This window comes from Peromyscus leucopus, chromosome 19 (genome assembly GCF_004664715.2).
Source record: "Peromyscus leucopus breed LL Stock chromosome 19, UCI_PerLeu_2.1, whole genome shotgun sequence".
NCBI lineage: Eukaryota > Metazoa > Chordata > Mammalia > Rodentia > Cricetidae > Peromyscus > Peromyscus leucopus.
The window spans coordinates 62653146-62673319 of record NC_051079.1 but is presented as its reverse complement, the minus strand read 5'-3'; the positions used below and the strand labels follow the sequence as shown (position 1 = coordinate 62673319).

Here is a 20174-nt window from a genome sequence, read left to right as displayed (position 1 = left end):
GGGAACAGAGATAGAAGAATTACATGGGTGTATAATCCTTAAACAAAATACAAGAAGGCACAAGCTCTTCAACACGAGGCTTGGGAAAAGTTAGCAGATCCTGGATTCGGATCCTCAGCACCCACATCAAATCCTAGTGTGGTGGCACAAGCCTTCAACCCCAGTGCTGGTACAGATCCCAGGGGCTTGCTGGCCAGCCAGTATAGCCATGACAAAGACGTTCAGGTTCCTTAAAAGACTCTGTTTCAGAAAACAAGGGGAGCCGGGCAGAGTGGCACACACCTCTAATCCCAGCACGCAGGAGGCAGAGGCAAGCAGATCTCTGTGAGTTTGAAGCCAGCCTGGTCCACACAGAAAGTTTTAGGCTAACCAGAGTTACAAGGTGAGACCCTGTCTCAAGAAAGAAAAAAGAAAAGAAGGGGAGGGGAGAGTGATTGAGGAAGTCACCCAACAATGACTAGTGGCCTCTGCACATCACTCTCACACACACACACACACACACACACACACACACACACACACACACACCCTCTTCAGCACAATCAATTGTCATTTTCAGTACACCATGAAGATGACGCCTGGCTTAGGCAGAACTTACAAGAGTGGAGTATCAGTGATTAACTGCACCAAGCTGCAGAGCAATTCTTCCAGAAGATCTTCAGAGTTAGAACCTAGGAAGACACACAAAACTTCGTTTTGACGAGGTAGACAACAGATGCAATTACTTAGATGGAAAGTTTGCATTTCTAATAAGTAAGAAAAATATTATTACATATACCCAAACACTATTTTGATCTCTAAATAAATTCCAGATCATGAGCAAGTCAGCACCTAATACAACCTTAACACCACCACATATAAGGGTTTTTCCCTTCGTATTATTGTGTGTGTGCATGCCACAGCACATGTGTGGATGTCAGAGGACCACTCTGGCATTGGTTTTGTCTTTCCGCCTTTAGGTGAGTTTCGGGCTCATCAGGTATGCCTGGTGATGCCAAGAAATTTTTCCTGCTCAACTGTCCCACTGGCCCTATTTTGGTTTTCTTTAAGGTTGGGGGTCTTATTATGTAGGCCTCAAGTGGCCAGGCTTTTGCCTCAGCCTCCCCCAAATTCTGAGATTACAAGGATGTACTGCCACCCCTAGCAGCTTGAATATACCTTAAGGCTCCTACAGGCCAGTAATTTTCAAGTTTTTTACACTTCGCAGTTTCCTTTGATGAATTTTTATATTTAAGTCAAATATGCCAAATAACTTTTTTACAAAGATGCTTTAGCTGACTGACTTGAAGCAAAGATATTTAGACCTGTACCCTCCCCTCACCACATTCATATGACCTTGTCTTTGACCCTGACGGACCTCGAGGCACCTTTTCTGAACCTCTGGTGATCCACACTGACAGAATGAATCCCGACAACAAGCTAACCACCTCCTGACAAATAAGAGCCAAAGAGGAGATGAGATGGCTTTCCTGATCAGAGGATCAGTTACGTGTCAGGGACAGGGTGCAAGCTGCCATCCCAACACAAGCATTTCTGTCCCAAACCCCCAGAGCTAAGGGACCTTAGCTTAAGCCAGATGATACCCTGTGACTTGTGGTTGTGGACACTAGTGACATCGCCCCCTTCACGAAGTGATTCCTCGGTTCCCGTAGTCTCGGTGCAGCTTCCTCTCTTCTTCCTCCCAGCCCTCCTCCAGAACACCTTCCAAAGGTCCCCACGGGTTGTCTTCTCTCCCTTTACTCGCTCTCTCAGCCATCACCAGTACATGCTATGAGTCCTGAGTCCATAGTTTGCCTTCCAGCCTCTCACCGACCATCCTGTTTTCTATCAAACTGTCCCTCATCCAAGCACTAACCAGACTGGACTCTGATCAGTTCCCAAACCAGACAAGAGCTGGAGCAATCAGAGAGACATGGCCACAGACTCTGACCAACCGTCTGGTGGTCCAGTGTGTCCACTGAGATGAGTGACCAGCACCTCAAACTCAACATCTTCAAAAATGAGCTCATCATTTCTAGCACTTCCCTTGTTTCTCTTTTTGATTTCACATGCATGGGTGTTTTGCCTGCATGTATATGGGCACCATATATGTGTGTGTGTGTTACATATACAGAACCCAGGAGAGGGAGCTGGATCCCCTGAAACTGGAGTATGGTTGTAAACTGCCCTGTGGGTGCTGGGAACCAAACCCAGGTCCTCTGGAAGAGCAGCCGGTGCTCTTGACCACTGAATCGTCATCTCTCTCACCCCATTTGGTTCTTTGTTATTTTCAACTTTGACTGCATCAGCAGCCCAATGCTAAAACATAGACTTACTCACCCTTTCATAAGCAATTGTCTGAGTCCTCCTGACCACACAGACCTCCTCTCAAATACTTTTGGCTTTGTTGAGTCAGGATCTCACTATGTAGCATGGGATAACCTTGAACTGGAGCTCCACCCACTTCAGCCTGGCATTGCAGGTGCACATCACCAAACCCAGCTACCTGCCTCTGCCTCGAGACCCAGAGGCTTTTTCTGCCATGTTTTTGTTCATTATTTCATCAACTCAGTTCAGTTATGCAACTTTACCACATTCAAACTTCCTCCTAGACATCCTTTAAGCCCTCTGGTGTAGCATTTATCCTCCAATTTCTGCCCTAACTCCAGGCTGCTCTTAGAGGTAGCTAACTGAACACCTTCCTTGCACATTTTTGGCGTAGGTCATTTTTATTACTTTAAGCTAATGATTATCTATCAAAAAATGGAGATCCTCACTGATCACTAGAAGCAAAGCGATAATGAAAACAAAGCACATATGGACCATTCATTAAAAGGAATGGCTGGAGGCTGGAGAGACGCTCAGCAGTTATAAGCTATGGATGCTCTTGCAGAGGACTCGGGTTCAGTTTCCAGCATCGCAAGGATATTCACCGCTGTTTAATTCCAGTTCCAGGGGATCCATCACCCTCTCTGACCTCTGCAAACACCAAGTATGCACATGGTACACACATATATATATACAGCAGACAGAACACTCAGGTACATGGAATAAAAATAAATCTTTAAAAAGGAAAATAAAAGGAATGGTAAGAGAGAATTAATTGTTGTGGATTTCTCAGTATTCAGAAGGTCAGTGCCCGTTTCTCGGTGCTGCCCAAAGGACAACACGCTGAAGACAAATGCTAAAACCTTAGTCAAGAACAGAGGCATACTTCGAAAACAGTTCACAATGCCTGAACGCTAGAACAAGCTCATTTCTTCAATACAGAATACACACAGCAGGGCATGGCGGTGCACAGCTAGAAGCCTAGCACACGAAAGGCTGAGTTCAAGGCCAGCCTGGACTACACAGTAAGTTCCAATGGAGCACATAACACGACCCCAACTCAACACAAAAAACAACATACCACGAGATTTACTACACATCTCCACTCGGAAAGTCTTGGTAGTCTATGCTGTTACCCAAACTTCTTTCTAATTAGCATTCTAAGTGCTACTATGAGTTAATCACAAAAGGAAAGACAAATGAACTCACCATTCCCTCCTAAAAATAAAGCGGATCTACATGTTGGTGCACTGCAATATTTATGCACTGTGTTCTATGCCATTCCAGCTACATCAGGGCTCTGGCTGTCTGCAATACTGTGTTCAAACAGAAAGAACACCTAGGTACCAGGTGTGCTTACAGTAAGGTGGGAATGATCGTGTTCCAGTGACTACAAAAGGACTCCCAAGACACCACCAGATACACAGACCAAACAACTCGAGAGCCCACAGGTTCTCCTTGATTTTTCTGCAAAGACCAATTTAAGCTGGTATGTTTTCAGGGTTCCTGAGAAGGTGCCTTGTGTGGTGAACAGGCTGCCTGGTATGTGAACTCTCTGAGTCACATGTTCCCACTGTTGGATTTGTTTACTTATTTACTTTTGCACCGCTGAAACATAAATAATGAAATTACACCATTGAATTTTACACGAAAACTCTTAGAACAGCCTTCGCTGTACAATCCCAGGCCTACCTGCGGAAGTCTCACTCAGAGACTAGTTCAAGCAGAGAAGAGTGAGCCGTGAAACCCTGCTGCCAGGGCAGCCAGAGCAGCGCAGCTCGGGGCAAAACCAAAGCCAGGTGCAGAGGAGAAAGGTGTCCCTCCAGGGAGGTTAGCGGGTTAGCACCGTGGGCTTCACGGGGACTGCCTCAGAGTTCAAAACACTTGGCGGCAGAGAAGTGAAAGGGGGGTGGTTGTGTTGGAGGGAAGGGTCAGGGATCTGAAGTCTGTTTCTCAATATTTCCTGTCTCACATCGGATGTCCCTTGGTTTACACTGCTCTCTTACATCTTCTCCACCACTTGGGCTCCATTCACCTGCCAGAGAGGCAAAGGCTGCCCAGGGCGGGTGGGCCTTCTCCCTCAGGAGGGCTCCCAGCCACTTCATGGAGGACAGCGAATGTAATTCTTTTGTTTGGGTTCATTTGGTTCATGACAACATCCACCATCTCCTGCTGTCAGTTAAATCCCAACGCCAGCAATCCATCAGCCAAGACAGGGCACCTCACTCCCGTGCTCACAGCCTTTACCCCTAGCGGGCTCCCAGGAGGCTGCAGGGAGGCCTTGCCAGGTGCGGTGCACAGAATATAAACTCACAATATTAAACTGGGAGGGGGTGGCCTCAGGACTGAGACTGGATTAGAACCTCTGCCTCTGACAATTTTCCAAACAGCCCTGGGGAACGCCTCTGAGACGCCTGTCACTTCCAGGCCCCAAGCCTTCTGAAAGTTCTGGAACAAGAGGCTTTCTTCTGGTGCTCTCCCAACACGAAGCGTTCAGTCCTGAACTCTCACTGACCTGCTAAGCTTTTTATCACTTGACTTTCTAACTTCTGAAATGTCACCGTGATGCTCTCTCCTAGTAAGTGATGGACCTCTGTTTCCCCAACACTAGGGCTGTGGCTCTCTCTACACACCAAGCTATACCCCTAGCACATCCACGGTTAATTCCTCGGTGCTGACTAGAGTTTTGAGAGAAGGCAAAGATGAACACACGTGTAACCTGCAGTGCCTGAGAGCAACCCTCATAAAACAGTAAGAAAAAGAAAAGAAGCATTTTCAAATACATTCATATTGATCTATTTCATGCTTTTCTAGGATCTGGTCTAGCCTAGGCTGAAACCAACTCTTCCTCCACCTCAGCACCCACACAGCGTCCACTGCTGGCCCTGGGTGGCTCTAGTTCCATCCCTGCACTCTCTCTCCATGATCCTCCTCCCCTAGACTCTCCTCTCAGCCTGTCCCCTCGGCCTCCCTCCTTATAATGAATGTCCTATCTCCAGCCTCCAAAGGCTTTCCTCTCCTCTAAAAACTAAGAAAGGGTAAACAGTAAGACAGACAAACAAGCCCACACACCTGTAAGGAAACTACCTGCGGCCCACAGGGCCGGTACAGCTACGACAAGGAGTCCTCTGCACACAACCGTGGCCTAAAATAACCGTCTTCGTGTACTTCTGGGAGTACAGGAATCTCTAGAACCCCAACACAATCAAACAGAGCAACCACAAGCAAAAAAATGACTTGAATCCAGAGCAAAATCCTGGGTAGCAGGCAAACCCCAAGGCAGTCCCACACTGAAGGGCGGCATCCATGGAGCCAGCTATGGGGGACTATGGGCTAGCAGTGGGAAGGAAGGAACCTGAACCTAAGACCCCACCCCAGGCCAAGAACCCTGACAGAAGCCAAAGCCTTACAGCATCCAGGCCCTGGATCTCCTTGAAGCCTACGCAGCTCTCCAGAGGAGGCCTCTTGAGATCAAATGAGTACATCAGCACTGACGCATCCTGAAGCAAGCAATCCAGAGCTTACAGATGCAAGCAACAGCCTTAAGAGTTCTGAAGATTTCAAGTACTTGATATATGGGACATAAAACGCAAGACAAATATCAGAATTAACCTGATAAGAATGACGCATAATACCAGGAGAAAGGGAGGAAAGCTCAGGCTGAAGGCAAAAGAAAAATGGGAATAATTTTGCAATGCTTCATGAGTTTTGCCTCGGGCTGGCTTTGTTCCCTTCCATTAATTCTGAAAGGCGTGAACAGTGGAGCTAGTCTCATATCATGATTTAAATTTGCTCGAACAGTCTGCTACTACATCAGACACAGCCCGTGGGGGAATGCTCAAATACAAAGTCCGCACAAAATATTTCATCTGAGAGCTGCCAACACCCACACTGCTCTCTTAAAGACTGTCTCACTGCAACCCCAACACCGTCCAAGTTACAACGGCAGGAAACCCCACACTGGACTAAAGGGATAGTGCTTCACACTGGAATAAGCCCCGAAGCCTAAAACACCTCTGCTGGTCCTCTGCTTATGTGAAACTCTCCAGACCTGTGCTGCTGCTGCTGCATATTATCTGTTCCCAAGCAGGCCTTCAGACGCACATGCTCAAACAGCAGCTGATATAGGAATGTTCTCGGCTACTGCGTGGTGAGAGTCCTTTTGTTCCCCATTCACTAATACTTGTGAAATTAGTGTGGCTGTAAAATTACAATTGTAAAGTTCATAAAGAATCATAAGAGGGCTTAAGTTAGTAATCAGAAGTAGAAACCTAAAACCAAAACACGTAAGACTAGACTAATACAAATATATATATACAAGCCCCAACAGCAAGTCTTTAACCCTAACAAGACAATTCACCAAAAGTACGCTGGTGGAGCAGCGGCAGGATCAGTGACCCGTGACAGAGCATCACTGAAAAGCAATGCAAAAGATCCTAAATGGCTGCACACAGTAGTGCATGTCTTTAATCCCAGTCCTCGGGAGGCGGAGGTAGGAGGATCTCTGTGAGTTCAAGGTCAGCCTGGTCTACAAAGTGAGTTCCAGGACAGCCAGGACCTCAAAGAGAGATATCATCGTCATCATGGTCATCATCATTGTCGTCATCATCATCAACTAACTCCAAACGAGAGAAGGTACAAGTACAGACCTATAATTCCAGCACTGTAGAGATGGGGGCAGGAGAAAGGAGCAAGACTAGGATACTTGGCGATGGCAAGACCTCTAACACGTCTATGTGGAGGGCAACCTACCATCTATGAGCACACCAACTTTACTGATTATCAGAGGACTCGTGTAGTCTTTCAGTTGGACAACTACCTTGATAGTGCTGATAATACAATTGGAAAAAATGTTATTTCCATACTGTCTCTAGATTAAACATCCCAGATGTACAACAAAAAACCATGTTTCTCAAGCTTTGCTAAGAGTGGTCAATGCAGGGGCAGAGGATATCAAGTAACAACTTTAGCTCCAAAATCAATAAACTGTATCTGTCAAGTGTATCCATCTCCTCTCCAGTCAGTATTAACAAATAAGATGACACTGTTAAAAGAGACAATATGCACAGAACAAGTTCTGGGTTTACATTGAGTGTGATTATGGTCTTAGGCCATGAGGATGAGCATTCATTCCATTCTCATGTTAGAACTCCACAGAAAGGTATTTTCTTAAGACTGATATTTTTAATGTATGTGTGTCTGTGTTTATGCATGCCTGTGGAGTCCAGAAGAGGGCTTTGGATTCCCTGGAGCACGAGTTACAAGGCAGTCCTGAGTCACTGAATGAAGGAATTAGGAACAGGTCCTCTGCTGCGGAGTATTGACTATGTGAAGGTGTGGTATATTTGTTTCTGCTGCCTTTATTAACCACGTAAAGATGTTTTACATTTGTTTGTGCTACATTTGTTTAATTATGTAAAGATGTGTTGCATTTGTTTCACCTGATTGGTCTAATAAACTGAATGGCCAACAGGCAGGAAAGGGATAGATGGGGCTGGCAGGCAGAGAGAATAAATAGAGGAGAAATCTAGGCTCTCGAGAAGAAAGAAGAGAGAATGAGGGAGAAAGAAAGAGACATTCCCAGGGCCAGAAGCTAGGCAGCCACCAGCCAGCTAGACATGAGAAGTAGTGAAAGTAAGATGTACAGAAGGAAAGAAAGGTAAAAAGCCCCGAGGCAAAACACTGATGAAGAGAAACAGGTTAAATTACAAAAGCTGGTGGGATAAGCACAGGACGAGGCCGAGCATTCCAAAGTAATAAGCGGTCTCCCTGTCGTGATTTGGGAGCTGGTTGCTGGCCCAAAAGAAAAAGCCTGGTACAGTCCTCTGCAAGAGCAGTACCTACTCTTAAGCACTGAGCCATGTCTGCAGCCCCCATGGGGGTGAGGGGGAGGTCTTTTTCATACCCAGTAGAACTATGTTGTGAGTACTATGGATCTCAAAACATGAAGATTAGCATAAAAACACTGAAGTACGAAATCCTGAATAGAAGCCCTATTCATACCTCAGTACATAGTAAAGAAATACAGAAATGCAGCATGTTTGGAAGACCGGAGACTGTGTTAACTGGGAGGGGAGGGAAAGGAGGTCTAGCCCTCGATGCAGGTAGCCCCATCCCTGGCTTCCTGCCACCACGCCTTCCTGTCCTGGGTGGCACTCCTAAAGTGCCGGCCCAAACAGCCCTTCCCTCCTCACACTGCTCTGTCGGGTATTTGGTGACAGTAACAAGACAAGGAACCAATGCAGAGAAACGGCACGGTGACTGGACCGCTGCTGTGACAAGCTCAACCACGGGGTGGTGGGCTCTTGGAACCGGTCTCAGGAGGGGCACTCTGGGCCCAAAAAGCCCTTGATTACTGTAAGCAGAGGTTATTCTTTGGAGATGCCAAGGCAGATGTACACCATGGAGGCAGCTCGTGAAGTTTCAGATAGGAACACAGACTGTTTCAGGAAGTGGGCTACAGGACAGTCAAGTCATAGTCTAGCAAAGAATCTGGCTTCATTTTGCCTCTGTCCTACGAACTTGGTTGGGGGTGAATTCTAAGTTATGGGGGGCTGATGAGATGGCGCTGCAGGGAAGGGCACTGGTGCCGAGCGCGGTGACTGGCGCTCAATCCCCTGGGACCTATGCGGTGGCAGGAGAAACACTCCAGCAAGCTGTCCTCTGACCTTCACCTGCATGCCGAGCACACTCAGAAACCCAGATGCATACACACATGAGTGAATGTAATTGTTAAAAAGGATTTTAAGCCAGGTGTGGTGGTGCAAGCCTTTTATCTCAGCACTTAGAAGGCAGAGGCAGGTGAATCTCTGAGGATTCCATCATAAGCCCTAGATGCTAGGCACAGAGACACAGATTTGGTGTTTGCCTTGCTTGATTTTGGTCTAACCTTGGTCCAGTCTGTCCTTGCTATGTGGCCAGTCGTTCCTCACTGTTTGAATGGGAATGTTTACTTTGTATCAATATGTACTGGAATTATTTGCATTAAGTAACTTGCTTTGATTCATAGGAGCTTATAGTTAAGGTATCCCCTTGAGTCTCAAAAGAAACTTGGAGTTTTAGACAGTGCTGAGACTACTAAAGACAATTTAGACCTTTGAGGATGGGCTGAATGCACTCTGCATTATGAAATGGCTGTGAGTCTATGGAGATAAGAGGTGAAGTTTGTGGCAAAAGAAGTGTTGTGTTTGAAGGCAGGTAAGGTTGTTTTACATGTAAAGGCGCTTGCCACAAAAACCTGACAATCCCCAGATCCCACGGGGGAAGGAAAAAAATGACCCCCCAAAGTCGTCCTCTGACCTCCACCTGCATGCCGTGGCACGGCATGTACACACACACACACACACACATGCGCGCGCGCGCGCACACACACACACACACATATACACACACGCGCGCGCGCGCACACAGTGACGGGCTGGAGAGATGGCTCAGTGGTTAAGAGCACTTGTTGCCCTTGCAGAGGACCTGGATGCACACGGTGGCTCACAACCATCTGTAACTCCAGGTCCAAGGAAATCAGCGCCCTCTGATCTTCCAGGCACGTGGTGCACATACATTCACAGAGGCAAAACACATACACATAAAATAAGTAAGTCTAAAATTATAATAATACATGTTAAGTGATATGTTCAAGCTGACAAGGAGTGGACTTTCTGATACGTAATACTGATTGGACTTGACAGGAATCACCCAGCAGACAAACTTCCGGGCACGTCTGTGATAGTTTCTAGATTAGGTTTGGTAAGTGGAGGGCACCATTCCACGGGCTGCGGGACCAGATCAAATGAAAAGGCAAAAGGCAGCTGAGCATCCTATTGCTTCCTTATTGCAGATGCGATGTGACAGCTGCCTCAGGCTCCTGTCACAGAACTCCCCCACATGATGCAATGTCCTCTCAAACTCTGGCAAAATAAAGGCTCCCGTCCCTGTCCGGTCAGGTGTTTAAAGTAATAAAAAAGTCAGATGAGGGAGATCTTATTCCTGTCGGCCTTTTTAAGAAAGAAACATAGGAGTTACTACAGGAGAACCCGAATTCTCTAAGTTAATATTTAAAATACTGGGTGTGTATCATGTGTGTGTGTGTGGGCACGTGTGCCACAGCGCACATGGAGAGTCAGAAGACAGCCTGGTGTGAGAGGCTCGTTCCTTCCACCTTTCCATGCGTTGGTTCCAAGGCTGAACTCGGGTGTCAGGCTTCCACTCTCGGAGGCAGTGCCTTTACCACTAAGTCATCCCACTGGCCCCCAACTCTCCTGGGAATCGTAAAATCTGCAGTTTCTCCCTTACTTACTGTAACTGCCCGGAGACTTTTCTTCATACATAAAATGAAGCTGTAGCTCCTCCTCAGACATCTCACAGATGAACACTTTCAGCAAGCAGCAAATAATAAACAAAGCATTATGCGTCTGCCAAATGAAGATGTGGCTGGAGAGAAAAGGAGAATCACCTAAGACTCAGTATTTAATCACAAACAAGGTCAGTTTGTTTCTAGTGCATGATGTCTTCGTAATTTATGAATGGTTTTCGACAGCCTACTTAAAACATTAAGATAATGTCTGTATCTTTCAAAGGTTTATAATCATACCGAGCCAGTGGCAGCTACTGCATTTTCCCTTAGATGGCCTTCTGTACATAGTGAAATCTCCTTAATTAAAACAGTTACAGGCACTTGTATACCTGCTTTGTCCTTAACTTTACAACTCTCCCACATGAAAGCAACTGAGACAAAAGAGAGCTAAAACCATGGTAGCATAAAGAGAATACTCACAAATACACAATGTAACAAAAGGAGAAATCAGTGGCAACACAACACAGTGCTGTTATTTGTATTAGTAACAGGAAAACTTTAACTGGATTTGATATATTTGTTTATAAGCAGGGCAATGAATAATCTTAAAAATACTATCCTTCTGAAACAGTTTTATAAGAGGCAGCATGGTGGTTCACACCTGTTACCTTATCACTTGGAGGCTTACAGCACCAGCATGCCATGACATCAAGGTCCAGCCTGGGCTACAGAGTGAGACTTTGTCTCAAACAAACAAACACACAAAGTCAATGCCCTAGTCATAAACAAGAGGCTTCCCCTGATCCAGTATTTAGGACAGAAAAGCATTAGATGTAGAATGAGCTCCCATCGGTCTAAGTCATCATTATAACGATAATGAAAAATGATGATGGAAGGGAACCACCTTTTATGATAACACTCACAATCACGGCAGAGGAGGACAATGACGGATGAATATGAGCAAGTAAATGACACCGTCTATGAAAATGTCACCATAAAGGCCACTTTATATGCTAACTACAACAAGAATTCATTAAAATTAATTAATTTTTAAAACTGAATTCAAAGAATAATTACATCATTACTAAACTTTTCTAAAGATCTAATTTTAATAATTAACCAAAATGCTGAAATCGAATTCCTGAATCTCACACCAACAATTTAAGACACTAAAATAAAAACTTGTACTTTTTTTCCCCTCTTCATAAAGAGTATAATTCCTTCACAGGGGTTTTTAAAAGATCATAACCTACTCCCCCACCAGATACAAACTGCCCCTCCTAGCACTGAGTACGCCGGCCGCGGTACCGGTTCAAGGGCAGCTTACTTCTGGCACTCCGCTGAAAGCCTGAGCTCTCTCGTTCTGGAAAGGAAGACCTTAGTTAAGGCGCCAAGATTTCCCGTTCGAGGGTTGTTTTCAACTGCAAGAGACAAGAAAGGCATTTAAATAGTTAACACTGAGCATATCATACCATTTATAGACCGTCAAATCGAAACTGCCCACTGACCACGCTTACTGACAATTTCACATATAATTCAGAAAATAAGCAAGGAGCGAAAATGCTGCTCTTAGTCTAGGCTGGCTAGTTTCGTGTCAGCTTGACACAGATGAGTGTCCTCTGAGAGGAGGGAGCCTCAGCTGAGGAAATGCCTCCATAAGACCTGGCTGTAGGGAAGCCTATAGAGCATTTTCTTTGTTTTTTTTTTTTTGTTTGTTTGTTTGTTTGTTTTGGTTTTTCGAGACAGGGTTTCTCTGCGTAGCTTTGCGCCTTTCCTGGAGCTCACTTGGTAGCCCAGGCTGGCCTCGAACTCACAGAGATCCGCCTGGCTCTGCCTCCCGAGTGCTGGGATTAAAGGCGTGCGCCACCACCGCCCGGCTAAGCATTTTCTTAATTAGTGACTGATGGGGAGGGCCCAGCCCACTGTGGGTGGTGCCATCCCCCGGGTAGGTGGTCCTGGGTTCTATAAGAAAGCAGGCTGAGCAAGCCATGAGGAGCAAGCCAGTCAGCAGCTCCCCTCCATGGCCTCTGCATCAGCTCCTGCCTCTGGGTTCCTGCTGTTGGAGTTTTTGCCCTGGCTTCCTTCAGTGATGAGCAGTTAAGTGTAAGCCAAATAAACCCTTTCCTCCCCAACTTGCTTTTGGTCATGGTGTTTCATCACAGCAATAGAACAGTGACTAAGACACAGTCTTAATTACAAATATCAAGATTTACTTACGAGCTAAATAGCAGAAGAAAGTGCAATCTCAAAGGAGGTAAGAACCACTATTACTGTAAGTTTTCATTCCTTTTGAATTTTTAAAAAAGTATTGTTTTATTTTACATATGTATGGTTGGTTGGCCTGCACATATATCTATACATCATGTGCGTACCTTAGAAGGCCAGAAGAGAGCATTGGGTGCCCTGTAACTGGAATTGTGGACCTGTTGTGAGCTGGAAACTGAACCTGGGTCCTCTGGAAGAGCAGTCAGTGCTCTTAACCACTGAGCCATCGCTCCAGCCCAATGTTACATATTCTTATCTATAACCTGTTCCTTGCTCAAGGACACATCCTTTCCACTGACTCAAATCCTGAGCTATGATCAAGGAACTGGGCTTACGAAGCCACTGTCGGGCAGCGTGGCAAGTCTGAAGCAGGACACTAAGGATGGGACAGGAGACCACTTAGTCCACAGTCTACTTCTCCTGCTGAAGAAAGCTCACAGGGTTTAAGTCTGGGTGCAAAGTAAAATCCACGGCAGTGACCAGCACACGGTCATTTCCTTGACCCCTGATTTTCAATGTAAATGTAAATTCAAGAGCCATGGATGCTGCTGGACCAGAAATGCAAACACGAAGCACACTGGCCTGAGCTGCAGTATTCATTTCCATGAAGATCTGGGAACTGTGTATCTATGGGAGCCTTCTTAACATGCCGAAGGGTATCAAAGATGGAGTTCTTCAGGAAACACTTCTAAAAAATAAATGCAGCTCTGCAGACACATACTGTAAAAGACTGTACAAGGGAAGCCAGGTGTGGGGCACATGCCTGAAATCCCAGCAGGGTCCCTACCACCACCACAGATATAGACAAGGTGCACTGGCCCAGTGGTACAAAGCACCAATGAGTCAAATAATGACTACTGTCATCGTCACAGTCAAGAATGTCACTTCATTAATTCATCTCATACTATCATAATTTTAACAGAAATTCTGAAAACCTGCCTTTTTCTCTCTCCCCTCCCACCTTACCCAAAGACTTGCAAACTGAAATGGTTGCCTCTTCCAACAGCTTCAACTCAGAACTGTAGAGACAAAAGAAGAAAGGTAGTTTATTACACAATGCTAAAATGTACACACTGATGGAATGGAATGTATCAACTGAAAAAATAAACTAGAACAAGCATATGGTAAACAGGGTACACAATAAAATTAGCAATATAAAATAAAGCTTCCACTTTCAGTGTGGTTAGGAATTAGAGAGAAGAGCTTGGGATGACCTACCTTTCAGGACCTGGGGTGGGTAATTCAAAACAGAATACAAGGCCCAGGTTCCAAAGCAGCACTGACCGCGCCCTTACAGCGGTCACTCAGGGAACTGACATCGTGCTTAGGAGATGAGTGAGGCGCGGAATCTCAACACTGTCAAATGGCTGAGCACAGGACAGGAGAGGAGTTGTGTGCCTGGAGTTCCCAGAATTCAGGAGGCTGAGGCAGGACGGCCATGAGTTCAAGGCTAACCTGGACTACGTGAGCTACACAGTGAATTTCAAGACAGACTGGCTGTCTCAAACAATAACAAAAATAAATAAATAAGTGAAACAAAAAGTGACACACAGCAAGAAAAGAAAGAATACAAGCTTCAGTGGTCCACAGTCACAGAGAAAAACAAAAGCCAGGCACGGTGGCACACGCCTTAAACACCAGCACTCTGGCAGGCAGAGGCAGGGGAATCTCTAAGAGTTTGAGGCCAGCCTGGTCTACATAACAAGCTCCAGGCCAGCCAGAGTAATATAATAATAATGATATAATAATCTCCAAAAAGCAAACACACACACACACAGTAGTGAAAAGTTTGGTTTTGGGTTTTTTTTTTCCCCCGAGACATGGAACTAGCTTTGCAGACCAGTCTGGTCTCGAACTCAGAGATCCACCTGCCTCTGCTTCTAGAGTGCTGGGATTAAAGGTGTGCAACACTACTGCCCAGCTCGGTTTTTTTGTTTGTTTTGTTTTGTTTTAACTCTACAACTCAAAAGTAAAAATAACCCCAAAATTTAAATTTAAAAATAGGCAAAGGATAAGGCTAGGCTGGGCATGGCTGTGCAAAAGACAGCCAAGACTACATAGAGATGCTGTCTCAAAAAAAAAAATGGGGTTAGGGGGTGTACAGCAGAAAAAGAGAGATGGATTAAAGACTAAGATTACTAGCTGTTCTTGCAGAAGACCATGGGTTCCCAGTACCCACATGTCAGCTCACAGCCACAAAAATAAATCTTTTGTTTACTTGTTTGTTTTGAAACAGAGTCTCTACACACAGCCCACACAGAGCCACACAGAGCACAGCCTGCTCTGCCTCTATAGTGCTGGGATTAAAGGTGGGCACAACCACGCCCAGTATTTTTTTTTTAACGGGAATGCAATGGTTTGTTGCGGTGACACATGCCTTTAATCCCAGCACTTGGGAGACTGGCAGATCTCTCTAACAGAGTTCAAGGCCAGCTGGATCTACACAGAGTTCCAGGACAACCAAAGCAGCACGGTAAGACCCTGTCTCAAAAAAAGAAACTATTAAAATATAGGAATTCAGAGACATGGCAGGCACAGAGACCTTGCCATGTTTGGGACATGGAGGCCAGTCAACACAGGTCATCTTCAAGAGCTGTAGTTAGTGATCTTAATCTCTCTGGCCACCAGGTCAAGAAGTGATCTAAGTTTAAACATGTGTTAAATGTTTCAAAGGTGTTTGTTTGTGAATGTAAAGAATCTATCTTTTTTTATATTTATTTATTTATTATGTATACAGTGTTCTGTTTGCATGTATCCCTCCCTGCAGGCCAGAAGAGGGAGCCAGATCTCACCACAGATGGTTGTGAGCCACCATATGGGTGCTGGGAATTGAACTCAGGACCTCTGGAAGAACAGCCAGTGTTCCTAACCTCTGAGCCATCTCTCCAGCCCCAGAATCTATCTTTCTTAATCTGTTGTTATTATTTTATATAGTGTGTGTGTGCAGGTGCCCACAGAAGCCAGGTGTCAGATCCTCCTGGAGCTGGTGTTACAGGTGGTTGTGAACTGCCTGGTGTGAGTGCTGGGACTCAGTCCCGGGTCCTCTAGAAGAACAGGAACTGTGCTTAACGACTGGACCATCTCTCCAGCCCCAAGAATGTATCCTCTGAAGCTCTGATTCCTCTCCTCACAGAATGATCCCACCTCCTTTGCAAAGCTGCTCTTTGTGGCTAGCCAGGCAGCTAACACCTGCCTCTCTGTGATGAGGCTCAGGAAGCCTGGCTCTCCTTACACACAGCTGTCCTGGCTCCCCTCTGAGCAATCACTTCTGGGCGAAAGCATCCTTGGTGCCCACACTTACGCTCCATGAAAACAAGGTTTATTCACCATGCACCTCCACCTTGCCTGTCCACCTGAAGAGAATACCTGACCGTTATTCACCCAGTGAGAGTCACAGAGCTCTCCTGCGGGAGGCCTGCAGTTTCTAGGCTCTGAATGTTACTTTTAGTGTCTGTAAAGCAGCAGTTCTCAACCTGTGGGTCGTGACCCCTTTGGATATTCTTATTATGATTTGTAACAGTAGCAAGATTTTAGTTATGAAGTAGCAACGAAATAGTCTTATGGCTTGGGGTCGCCACATGAGAAACTATTAAAGGGTCGTAGCGTTAAGAAGGTTGGGAACCATGGCTGTTCAGGAACTCAAATGGGCACACTGACTGCTGTAGTAGAATTTCTTTCCTCTCATCCAGCCATAGTCCAGTTGTCTAAACTTCTCAGGCATTTAGGAATAACGTGCTTTGTGTCTGCTTTATTCGGACCGTTCTGTTCTCTAACTGCTGCTGTCGGACTGATGGCTTCACAGACAAGGATTGCTTCAGGACCCAGTATGGTTGCTCATCTTCTAGAGTTCAGTTTGGTAGGAAAACGGATTGTGAGATTGTGAATTTTACATGTTTATCTCTCATCCATCAATTAGGTTTCCCGGTTGGCTCCTTATATGGAGTTCATGTACAGAGTAAGTCTGAAGTAATCTGAGTTAGGACTTGCTGCCTCTTGTCCCATTTTGCATATTTCCAGTGTCTCAGAGCTGACTTCGGACACATTTGGTTTCTGATTGTAATTGTAATTGTCTTGGAAACACTAGCATATTTCTGAAGTACCATTTTAGTTGTATTTACTTCAAATATGATCTGTTGGTTGTCTCCTGCCGGAACAGCTGAGCTGCTGAGTGTAGCCGGGGCGGTGGTGGCACACGCCTTTAATCCCAGCACTCAGGAGGCAGAGCCAGGCGGATCTCTGTGTGTTCGAGGCCAGCCTGGTCTACAGAGCCAGATCCAGGACAGGCACCAAAACCACAGGAAGAAACCCTGTCTCGAAAATAAAAAAAAAAAAAAATCTAATTAACACTCCACCAAAACTGTAGGAAGGAATTCCAACAGCAAGAATATGGATGTCTCTACAGACCTGGATTCCAGAGTGGTCACCATCAACGCATGTCCACCAAGCATACCGCCTCATAACTTAACTACTACCATCAATGAACAGAGCGACCACACTGCACATGGATTTCTAATCACTGTCCAGTTAGGAGGAAGCAAAGTGGACCCTGACATAAGGGAGGGTCACTCTGAAGCCACATCTCAGTGTCAGGGTTGTTTATCTAGCTGCATGCCCTAGTCTGGGAGTCTCGGTGTCCTTAAAGCCAAGCAAGGACGCCACCATCAACAGTACAACTACACAAACCACAACGCAACATGTAAAAAGGACCCAGCACACAACTCAATGTCAAACTCCTAATCCTCAACTACAAAGGGCACTCACAAGTCAACATCAAATTCCAACATGTATTTATTCCTCATACGCTCACAGATAACTTACCAATGCTACACTGTCTTCTCCCACTGGAGAAGAGGGATGTATATCACATCATTTTTAATAATCTTGAAGTGTTCAAACATTTTGAAATCGTATCAAACAACTATAGGCAAGGCATGGTTAGTGGCCCACACCTATAATCCTAGCACTTAGGAGATAGTCTGAAGAACCATGAATTCCGGTCACTGTGAGCACCTGCACTCAAGTGCATACATATACCGTCACACAGACTCATACATAAACATAATTTTAAAATCTTAAAATAAAAATGAAATCCAGTGTTGGCACACAACTTTAATCCCAACACTGAGGAGGCAGAGACAGGTAGATCTCTATGAGTTGGAGGCCAGTCTGGTCTACAGAGTGAGTTCCAGGTCATCTAGGGCTACACAGAGAAATCCTGCCTCAAAAAAAACAAAACAAGACAAGACAAAAATCCACACACAGCCAGGTGTGGTGGCACAGGCCTTTATTCCCAGCACTGGAGAGGCAGAAGCTGGCAGATCTCTGAGTTCTCAACCTAGTCTTCTACATAATGAGTTAGGAGACAACCAGGGCTACATAGTGAAACCTTGTCTCAAAATAACAAAACAAAAACAAACAAACTCACACATGTGAACATATATACACAAAAACAAAAAGAAGAAATTAAATAAGACCAAGGCCGAGCACATCACTCTGTATACTTTAAACCTCTTCTGTTTTAAATCCCATGTTACCATCCTCAGGCATGACAAACATCTTTACCCTTTTCTGCAAGAATGATCTAGAGAGCAGAACATTAAAATGTGACAGAAAAAGTAAAAATCTGACCAATAGAAAGTGAAAAGTTGTAAGAAATGTTTCATTATAGAGATGGATTATCAACCATGTTAGCCACTAAAGGAGGAAATGTTTCCAAATGTCATCAGCCACAACTCCAGACAAGGACTGGGTAGATGAATCTGCTGGTCCCCTGTGGCCTCAGGGGAAAGTCCGCCTTCAGGTCAACCTTGAAGAAATAAAAAGGCCAGAGCTCAGTGTTAGGCCACCCATTGCCATCAGCCCACAGATGGCTTACTTTAGTGCAACTGATGAATGTCAAGCAGCTTTCCAAAACTGAGAAAACAAAAAGAGTTTTTTTGGTGAGGAGGGAAAATCATACTTTTATATAAAGCCTGTAGTTCAAGAATTCAAGTTTCTACCACCAAAGTAAACATATAACATGGGTCATTGAATAAACCAAATATTCCCTTTAACTGTCATATATGAAGATTTGCAAAAATTATTTACAATATTTTTTAGTCAACTGGTGTTAACGGGTCAGACAGATGAGTTTGCAAATAAAACACAAGTAGAGTTAACGCAGGCAGCACACTGAACTAGGGACTTAAAGGAATATATTTTTGGTACCAAATGCAGCTCCCGAAGCAAGTGTTTGTGCCCCGTTAGTGATTTCTCGCACCCGACACACTTCCCTTTGTCCACTCAAGCTCTCCTTTTCCACCAACCCGTCCTCACCTATGCAGACTGTGGGTCTGCATTTACAGAAATCAGTAGACTGCTGGGCCTCAGTGTTGGCCCTGAAGAATTACAGAAGGGAAAGGGAGATGGAATAACAATCTTGGAAAGGACTGGTACCCATTTGTAACAAAATACCAGTACATGTTGGAGGAATGACTCAGTGGTGAAGAGTGCTCGCTGCCCTGCCCAAGGATCCGGGTTCAGCTCCCAGCATGAACTTTTGATGGCTTACTTTAGGGTTACCCTCTTCTGGTCTCCATGGACACCACACACACATGATGCACGTATAGGCTCATGTGCTCATGTGTGTGCGCACACACACACACACAAAGAATACCTTTTTAAAAACAAATAACACTGCAACCTTTTAAAAGTCTTATGTTCTCAGTCAGGCGGTGGCAGCGCACGCTTTTAACCCCAGCACTCAAGAGGCAGAGGCAGGCGGATCTCTGTTGAGTTCTAGGTCAACCTGGGCTACAGAGAGAGTTCCAGGACAGTCAGGAATACCCAGAGAAACCCAGTCTCGAAAAACCAAAAAATTCTGAGTTCAATCTCCAGGTCTACAGCAATAAGTTAAAAAAAAAAAAAAAAAAAAAAAAAAAAAACACATAATGTTGACATGCAAACGAATCTGTTTAAAAGAAAAAAACCCTTACATTGTATTTATCTTTATGTATGTTATTCAAAGTTCTGTCACCCTGACTGTTTCATTTAAAATAAAGGTGCCTAAGGAGCTGGCGTAGCTTGGTGCCCGGGTGGCAGAAACGAAGCTCAGCAGCGCCGGGGGCCGCGGTGTCAGAGCACACACGGCCAAGGCAGCACCCGGCATGAAAAACACTCAGATGCCTTTTTTTTTTTTTTTTTTTTAACGATTTCTATTTTCTTTGACGTTTTCTTTACTTTTTTTTTTTTTTTTAAATGTATGAGTGCCCTGTATGTATACCTGCAGGCCAGAAGAGGGCATCAGGTCCCATTATAAATGGTTGTGAGCCAC

The 20174-nt window shown here is 45.1% G+C and overlaps 1 protein-coding gene across 2 annotated transcripts in view; it reads right to left on the bottom strand.

The window, feature by feature from the left end:
* Positions 1 to 20174, bottom strand: part of Dym (dymeclin) — a 295335-nt gene that overhangs the window by 239550 nt on the left and 35611 nt on the right. For both annotated transcript variants that reach the window (XM_028871947.2, XM_028871945.2), the window contains exons 3-6: positions 13829 to 13881; positions 11925 to 12018; positions 10601 to 10734; positions 599 to 671 (exon numbers count right to left, since the gene is read on the bottom strand). In XM_028871947.2, the coding sequence (XP_028727780.1) occupies positions 599 to 671; positions 10601 to 10734; positions 11925 to 12018; positions 13829 to 13881 (354 nt within the window). The remainder of the gene's footprint in view (positions 1 to 598; positions 672 to 10600; positions 10735 to 11924; positions 12019 to 13828; positions 13882 to 20174) is intronic.